Source organism: Limulus polyphemus, unplaced genomic scaffold (genome assembly GCF_000517525.1).
Source record: "Limulus polyphemus unplaced genomic scaffold, Limulus_polyphemus-2.1.2 Scaffold680, whole genome shotgun sequence".
In the NCBI taxonomy this organism is placed as follows: Eukaryota; Metazoa; Arthropoda; class Merostomata; order Xiphosura; family Limulidae; genus Limulus; species Limulus polyphemus.
In genome coordinates, this window is record NW_013666290.1 from 2,205 (window position 1) to 11,773 (window position 9,569).

At 29.4% G+C, this 9,569-nt stretch overlaps 1 protein-coding gene across 1 annotated transcript in view; it reads right to left on the reverse strand.

The window, feature by feature from the left end:
• Positions 1–645: 645 nt before the first annotated feature.
• LOC106459910 (tensin-3-like) overlaps positions 646–9,569 on the reverse strand; it is a 118,138-nt gene continuing 109,214 nt past the window's right edge. Inside the window, exons 28-31 of the mRNA XM_022386483.1 lie at positions 8,309–8,362; positions 6,773–6,944; positions 5,421–5,534; positions 646–2,191 (exon numbers count right to left, since the gene is read on the reverse strand). Of these exons, the coding sequence (XP_022242191.1) occupies positions 2,032–2,191; positions 5,421–5,534; positions 6,773–6,944; positions 8,309–8,362 (500 nt within the window). The 3' untranslated portion in view covers positions 646–2,031. The remainder of the gene's footprint in view (positions 2,192–5,420; positions 5,535–6,772; positions 6,945–8,308; positions 8,363–9,569) is intronic.

A 9,569-nucleotide genomic window follows, 5' to 3' on the forward strand; every position in this document is an offset into this window, starting at 1 on the left:
AGTATTAGAGACTAATAGGAAAAAATCCTGAACAAATATAACACACAGTTTAGAACTATTGAGTCAAAAAATAAGAATTAAAAAACACAAACCAAGCATATGATACACTTTATATTTTGTAAAACATGATTGTTCTTATATACATTATTATAAGTTTCAAAAGTGTAGATCTCACACAATTAAAACAATTCTACTATCTAAAGTTTCTATGGTAGCTCCCATACAGTTTTTATGCAAAAAATATCTATCCTTATACAGTCAATATTTGTTTTTCTACCAGTTGAAAAAAGTATTACCTTGTAGTTTTCAGAACTGTTAAGTTCTCAAATTCTTAAGAACAGAAAAATACTGTTTTTTTTTATTTATAGGTGATCATATTCTTTTCTCAAATTGATCCATAAAAGTGCCTTCCAGAAATGTTTTAGAAAAATGTAATATATATATATACTTAATGTGTCTAAACAATGTGAAGCCAAATTCCCTAATGATTTAATGATTATGTTAAGCAGTATTAAAAGCTTAGTTTGAAAAGTGCAGTTTGTATTACAGCGTAATGTTTTACTTTATTTTATACAAATATGTTCAAACTTGACCATATGAGCTTCAGATAATGTATTTTTTATAAAGAGTAAGAAAATATCCTGGTCACTTAAGAAAAACTTTAATATAATGTACATGTATCTCACTGACATACAGAAACTAGAGAATTGTGCTAAATTAAATGTATTAAAATAAAGGATATACCTGTAATGCATATTTTTGGATATACAGCTAATATAAACACATGCAAATAGCTTGAATAGTATGAATTTACCAAATTGTCAATGATTATATCAATGAATTCTAATATATTTCAAACATTATAAATAATGTAGGTACAAACAGTTGCATCGTTAAGTACAAGATCCACATTTGGCACTGGAATAATATTATTTTCAGCATAAACATAGATAACACTAAAAACAATTTTGGCACCAGTCAAAAACTATTATTTTTGAAGTATAGATATGCATTTTTTTGTAATTTTGAAAAACATCTATATTCTTAATAGTCTGCATGTGGGACCTAATTTTAAGAATTATTTAGCAAAAAGAAAGTTGTAAAGTGTTTCCTATATATTTAACTTTTAAACAAACAAAAAATAACATATGCATGGTCACATAACTTCATAAAAAATAAGAAGTTTTATTTTGTAGAATTCTGTACTCAAGAAAAGTATCTAACTCTAACATACGGAAAAATGAATTCATCTTAAATATATGAAAAACATTATCTTTAATGAGAATAAAATTTCACTCTAACTCTGAGGAACTAAAATGCCCAATGCTCTCACAAAACACATATTAGTACGCCTATATGTAAACTTAATTCTAGAAATCATTATTTACATGTGAAAGCAACTGTGAAAAACAACAACAAAAAAAGGCATCAAGCAGGAATTAAAAACTTCTGGTAACTAACACTGAATATCTAACATTAAACAACTAAATTCTATATTTGTACAACACATGTTAAGATAATATGTTAAAAAATTTGTCAGATGAGTGGCTAAAGATTATTTTATATTAAAATAATAGACATATGTTTGTATCATTTTTCAAAACAGTACTCTCTTCTGACATAAAAAAAAGAACTTTTATGACACTCTTTTAATGAAATAAAGATTTAATTAAAAACAGATTTGTTGAATTGTTTGGTCAGGAGGATAATTTACTTTTTCATATCAGAGCTGTTGTATCCTGTATTAACTCTTTAGTGAGATGTCTTCAAGTAACCTTTTATCAAGCCTCATCTACATTTAGATACTTAATCTTGGTCTTTATACAGGAATGTATAATTAAACTGATTGAAGGAAATGCCTCCATTGTTCAAGACTTGAAAGAAGAGTTTAGTTCTTCTTAGAAAAATATGAAGCAAAGTTCCTAAATTCATCATATCTAGTTATCTCTAAGACTAATCACCATGGAATTTGTGAATTTAGGCTTGATGAATTGGCTACAAAAAAGCCTCACTATTTTTTCCATCATTAGTTCATGATTTGATCTTAACATTCTTGAAGAAACTTGTGATTATATTTTCTACCAAACTGACCACGGCTGAAGCTGGGTGATTGGGTTCAATTTCAGCAAACACATGGCACTGATTATCACTATGACTGGGTGGCTTCTTGGCAACAAAACCAAAGCAGCGCCTGCAGAATTTCATGAAATAATACTTAATTACATGAAGTAAAAGTGAAACATTTTTAGCTTTTCATACATTTTTTATCCTTCTTTTGGGCTAGTATTTATAAGAACATACTGCCTGGAATTATGCTGTATTTGCTGTCTTTCTGAAGACTTTGTCAAGTAACTAGTACAATATTTGTTAAAAAATTAGCATAAAACAACATTTAATCTCTGCTAAAAACTGCATCTTTTTTTTTTCCTCAAAGATTATGTGAGGTCTCTTTCAAATCCTTGGCTAGTATTAACATGTACTATAGAAACTTGAATTATATTTTTCAACATCAAGATTGTGCAAATGTAGGTAGCAAGGTCCATTCTAGAATGTCAGTCATATCATCATATCAGTAGTCTTTCTGATCTTTAACCTTCACTCCCCCCTTTCTGTAACATCAAATATAACAATAAACACCTCAAAACAGGTCATTTTGTTGGAAGATCCAGTCATGGTTTAACATCATTTTACTGCATTAAAAATTCTCAAAAAATAGTTACTTGCCCCAAATATTCGCTTACAGCTATACTTCAATTTACAAAAGGGATGCGTTCTTGGAGGACGTAACATATAATGAAAAAACAAATCAAAACTGTGTTTCCAAATAATATAAAGATGAAAAATAGAGGATGTGTTCCTGACTTAAAATGAAAGTAATAATACAGTATACCTTACTTAGGGAACACAGAAACACTAACTGTTGGCTTGAACTACTGTTATAGAAGTAAAGCTTCTTTAAAAAATGTAACATGTCTGTTTTTCTGCAATTCTTCCTCTGCAGTCTTTTGACAAAAACAAACAACAAAAAAGAAACTCCTTAAGCCAACCCAACTGTCTAACGTTAGAAGACAGTGACGATTTATGAGGTATATATTACTGTTTAAACTGTGTCAAATTAGTAGCAGTAATTTTCTTGTACAACAAAAAACTAATGAAGATAATAAATAACAGAATAATATAATACCTCTACTGTCCATGATAATATAATAAAGTTAAATATAATATAAAAAAAACACCAAGCTAAACATAATATGTGGTGTGTCTTAAAACTTTACCACTCTTACTTTAGCTATCCACTGTAGCAAACACATAGAGCTGGCTACAGGAAGTAACAAATAACATTACATCTTCTGTAAAAGCTGAAGAGGAAACACAATAAGCCTATAGAAAGTAGAAAGTTCAACAATAATAATAATATTTATGAAAGAAAGTTACAACACTAATTAATATGATAAAGAAAGTAATAATCAAAAACTAATGAAACATATGCCTAAAGGAACAATATATACTAGATATAAACCCTCTTCTGTAGCTAGGGAGAACAGTGAGAGCTTAAAAGGATGATAATGCTGGATATAAACCCTCTTATTTAGCTAGTGAAACAGTGATAGCTTAAAAGGATGATAAATTTTAGGTATAAACCCTTTAGCTAGTGAGACCAGTGAGGACTTAAAAGTATGATAAATGATAGACATTAACTAGTGAGAATGTTGAAAGCTTAAAGGAATGATAAATATAAACCCTCCTCTTGAGTTGATGAGAATGTTGAGAGCCTAAAAGGAATGATAAATGTTAAATATAAACCCTCCTCTTTAGTTGATGAGAATGTTGAAAGCCTAAAAGGAATGATAAATGTTAAATATAAACCCTCCTCTTTAGTTGATGAGAATGTTGAAAGCCTAAAAGGATTGTTAAATATAAACCCTCCTCTTTAGCTGATGAGAATGTTAAGAATGTAAAAGGAATGATAAATGTTAATTGTAAACCCTTCTCTTTAGTTGATGAGAATGTTGAGATCCTAAAGGGACAATAAATGCTAAATATAAATATTGTTAACAGCGAGGGTATACAACTGATAAAAAAATGCATTCTAACCTTTATAAGTAGATATGTAACAAAAGTAATGATAACATAAACTAACAGAAGGAAAAAACCAATGTGTTCAATACACTAAAGTGATTCACTGTTACAATAAACAATATCCCACGGAATTAAAAGCATAGACATGAAAGCTCTGAAAAGACTGTGATACTGGCCTACCTTTTATTTAAAATTAATTCAATCCAGATTTTCACAAATCTCAATAATATCTTGAATAATATATTCAGTATTTACAAAGTAATTTCCATGCTTCATGTACTTGAACTTATCTGCTTCATTACCTAGATTTTATGAATATAATTCTTTACACAGTACAATTATCACACACCAAATAGTAAATCTATTACACTATTGAATATTGTGATTAAGTAGTTTTCTATCTTAAGTTGCAGAAAGAAGCTAATCAATCATACTGTTCACTGCAATAGTTAATTAAAGCCCCAGGTGCAAGCCTACTGAAGTGATTAAACAATTAAGAACATATTCAACAAAACCTTTTCTTTAGTTCTTGACCAATACTGATGTAAAGGACACCGTAGAACATTTAAAACTGTAAAAGGGTTATATTCCTAAACATATCCCATATAATGCCTGTACTCACCAGTATTCATCTCAGCTTTGCACCTGGGGCTTTAAGAAATAAATAAATCTAACTGCAGATTACTATGGCTATAAGGTATTTAGGGTTTAAATTAAGGAAAATCTGCCTCACCACAGTCTACCTTTCTCATGGAGTTCAAACCGAGAGTAAATAAAATAAACTTATATTTCTGAGTACTATCATCATCCTGGAAATCCCCCATTATGTTACATAGTAAATCTACACACTTAATTATCTGGTTTAATGTAAATTTTTCAAATTGGCTTGAACTTCTTGAGATATCATCGAGGTTATGAACAAAAATAATGATAACAGTAAGGATGCCCAATTGATGAATCGATGGATTTTAACCATCATAAGATTTTATCATGTTACTCCTACTTAGTCTGGAATATAAAAATTACCTACCATATTTACTAAGTAATTTTTTTAGTTCTGATGAAAAATTTATTATAACTACCATGGAGTTTAGATTTAACAGAAAAAATTTACTTCTTGGCTCTATCACTGTGATGATGCTGACATTCAGAGTAAATTAAATACAATGCAAAAAATCAAAACCATGACAACTACAATTATTACAATAAGGTATATTGTCTCACTACAATAATCAGTGGTTTAGAGTATAGAGATGCTATTCCTTTTATCGTTACATGCCTAGATTTCAGTGATAGTTCTATTTCATTTAATTAATATCAGACCCTGTCCCATCACTTACCTAGAACTAAGTGGTATAACTCCTACAACATCCTCTTTTGTCCAACATCTGTTATCTGGGTCAAATCCACAATAGCTAATGTTACATACAGGATAATGACGTCGGAAAAACAACCTGATTGATGTGTATGGAAGAAAGTTACTGGTTATATACAGTTTTTTACACAAATTCAATACAGTTTTGATTATTTTATTTTGGGTTAAAGGAATCATTCTAAACAAAGCAACATATCTTGGTTATTAGCCTATTTATCTAAGTGGCTGATAGAATTAAAGGATGAAAAAAATCAATAAAGTGATATAAAAATGCAATATGACTGCACATTCTACAATTAACAAAACTGTGCAGAACTCAGGATATAGTACAATTTGGCTTGAGTTTTGGATCAGGATCCAAAATTTGTGATATTTAGTCAGCCCTGACTGGCTAGGAGGCCTATGGGCCAGTTAGAATAGCAAAATGAATAATCTAATCAGCCGTTGTTGGGCTGATTAGAATTTAAGCATTTTTCCTCTTTTTACCCTGTCATCAAATGTGCATTTCTTTTATTTTTTCATAAAACCATAGTTATATTTTCATATTGGGAAAGTATCTTCTTTACTTCAACCTCCCAAGTGGAGCAACTAGCTTTTGGGGGATCCCTGGCATACTTTTAAACATTATGTGAAATCCCTATGATGTCAGAAATAAAAGATCTTCCTGGAACATGTGAATGGTGGTATCAATCCAATTTAAGTGTGACGAACATTAATATTTCAACAGAAAAATACCTTACCTTTTGGTCAGTATTAAAATAGTAATCTCAAGTCAACTTATTTTTTGTATTTGTCTGGATTAATATAAAGATTATGTATATTCAAAGAATGATATAATCAAAAACTGATGTTTCCAATTAAAGAGTTTCATTTAATGTTACACATGTATAGACACACATATTTGCAACCTGTCTTTCATTAAAAAATCTTACAAGTAATAAAATGGAATTAACATATATACACACACATGGTCTTGGAGAGGACCAGTTAAATCTGATAAGGATTAGTTAGAAATTTTTTGAATTTCAGACCCTGTTTTGGACTCCTTGCTTACTGAAATGATGCTCCTCTATCTGGGTAATGTTGTATCCATAAAACTACTGGCTATCAGATAACAATATAAAAAAATACACTGCCTAGTCCTGTATGTGTACGTCCATAAGAGGCTGATAGGCCAGAAGGTTTCAACACATTAATAATACTTTTTATTATCAATTATATGCTGTTTTTCCTCTAAAATGCCATTTTAGGTTTATAAGTGAAATATTAACTTATCTATATGGAATTTACAAAAACAAAATTATTAAAAATACTTACTTTCGACTTGTGTCTGTTATAGTGATTCCTTTGTCAGACACTCTAAAATGCACAACGACTGAGGCTGCTGGACGTTTAGCTTCTAATAACTCTGAAACAACTATCTGAACAGCCTGGGGTCCAGTAAGAGTCTCTGTATCCATTGTGCTCAAGTACAGTACTTTACCACCATCTGATGAGATAGAAATTATTTTAAAAAGATATTATGAACAAAGGAGTTGTTTGAAGGCTCATAAAAATACAATGATTATATATGTTGAGAAAATTTATAGAATGTTTCTTAATGTAAAATATCATAAAGTTCAAATTATATTACAACTTACGAGGTTGTAAGATGGCAAGCCTACTGTACCCTGATTAGAATAACTTTGTAACATTATAACCACCATCTTCATGTTAACAGTCGGGTTAAGTTGCAAAATGTCACCTCTGTTGTACCCTGATTAGAATACTATACAACATTATAACCATTTTCTTTACATCTTAGATTACAGTCAGGTTAAGTTGCAAAACATCACCTCTGCTGTAGCTTATTTAGTTTAATTATATAACATAATGAACAAGTTTATTTATTAAACTACAGTCAGATAAGTTGCATTCAGGGGCATAGCTAGGTATATGTACATACAATCATGTGTAATATTCAAAATTCAAGATAGAAATTTTCATTTATATAATATCTTAAGTATGACTTATAAATTATTCTGTATGACAAATTTGAGTATGTCTGATTAACTTATTAAAAATTTCCCCTTACACAGAGTGGTATTTAATTATTACATTATTTGATCATTCTATGCTAGCTTATCTTTCATAGAATAAAATTATGAATGCACAAAATTTTATGATATAATTAATGCTAACTGTTTTCTTCCAATACAATTCAGAAATAAAAAAATGCCAGTGACCAAAATGTAAAATTAAACAATACATTATGTTATTTATATGGTTATATTTTTATAAATTATATATGCAACAAAGGCCATCAGAATGTGCCATTTCAAACTTAAATCTCAAAACTCAAATTTAAGTCTAACTATGGCCCTTGCATTACACCACTTCTGCCATAACCCGATTAGATATAGCTATGCACCATCATTACTATTTGTGGAACTTCAAAATAATAATTAATCATGTACATGACCATTATACATAAGATTTAAACAATAATTAGCTAGTCAGTCATAGGGTTTAAATAAAATTTCTGTTTACATAAGCCCACTGATTTCTTAAATAAGTAAAAATAGTGTGTAGACTAAATTTAACTCTGAATGTGATCAGAGTACTTGAAATTATTTCAAGTATGCATTTATATGTAAAGTGATTAATTCATACATGTTCATTCAGTAGCTCTCACTTTTTAGATATAAAAGTAAAAATTAAATTCATTTGTGTTAATGTGCATTTAATAATATACAGTTTGCAGAGTTTAGGTGTTATTTTCTGCAATTGGCTGGAACTTGTTTAACACAGAAAATAGTTTGTAAATCTACATTTTTTACTATTTTGGTTAATCACACATATGAGATTTCTTACCTAGTTTTCTCCCTTGATTAAATTCACAGTTGGAAGTAGTTTCAGATATTGGCTCTTTTGAGAAAGAAAACGGTAATAATTTATCCTGCTTTTAAAAATTGATTTTTATCGTAAAAACATTTCTGTATGAAAAGTAATGTAACACACATATAGAAACCTTTTTTATTAACATCATGAAATGTATATCTCTGATTTAGACCAGAACTTCCTTTCTACAACACTATAAATAGTGTTTTAAGAGTTTTCATTTACTTAATAAACACGCAATTCTTTTAAAATTTATATCAGTTTCTTTAATTAAGTTAATTGCTAGGGTGGGAATACTTGGTTAGAAATGTATGTGAATAAATCTTTTTAGAGTCACACAGGAAAAATACTTACACCTTTCACACAGATTGCACTCAATATATAACATAAATATAGGTTAATTTTGCTTTCGAGGAGTGTCTGGAAACTTGCAAACTATTTGACTTGTGAGCTTCCATGAACTTCAAATCATTGTCTGTTATCTTGTTCATGGTACCAGAAGGTATGTCTAGCTTTATGACTCGCTATTTCTGGTTATAGGCCTCTTGTTTTGTAACCATAGCTTTCACGCTGTATATTAAAATGTTGCATTGGATAGTTGCTGTCTTAAATAATCTTCTGTGCAAGTTTTCCTACTTTCATGGAGAATACTGGAGGCTCTCTTCTTTAAAATGTTGTGACTTTTGGCTCTAACTTATTTAACAATCTCACTTTATGAACTTCCTTTCTCTGAACAGGCTTTGACATATTTCTCCAACTATAAGTCTATCTGTGGCATCACTGCATAGTATAATGATTGGGAAATTACCATGAACCAAATATATAAGTGCTTAACATGTTACCTATGACATCACTGCATTAGTATATACAAATCATTCTTGTAAAGTGCATGTACATGTTAATCTAGCTACCATGCTTGTTTAGAGATTTTGCAGTGAAATGCAGCTTATTATGTAATATTGTTTTCATATTTTATAGATTCCCATCCTGTCATTTAAAACTACATATAAAATTTACAATAAATATTTGAAATTGTATGTAAACTTAGTTCTCTATCTTTCAAACAACTGAAACTTATTTTGTCAAGTTATACAGTCTATCATCTAGTATTTATGAACAAAAGGTATATATATATATATATATATATATTATTTATTTAAACAATAAACAAACCAAAATCAAGCAACAGAAGAAAAAAACTACTTCTAAATTGTTGATAATAACGCAGGCCTGC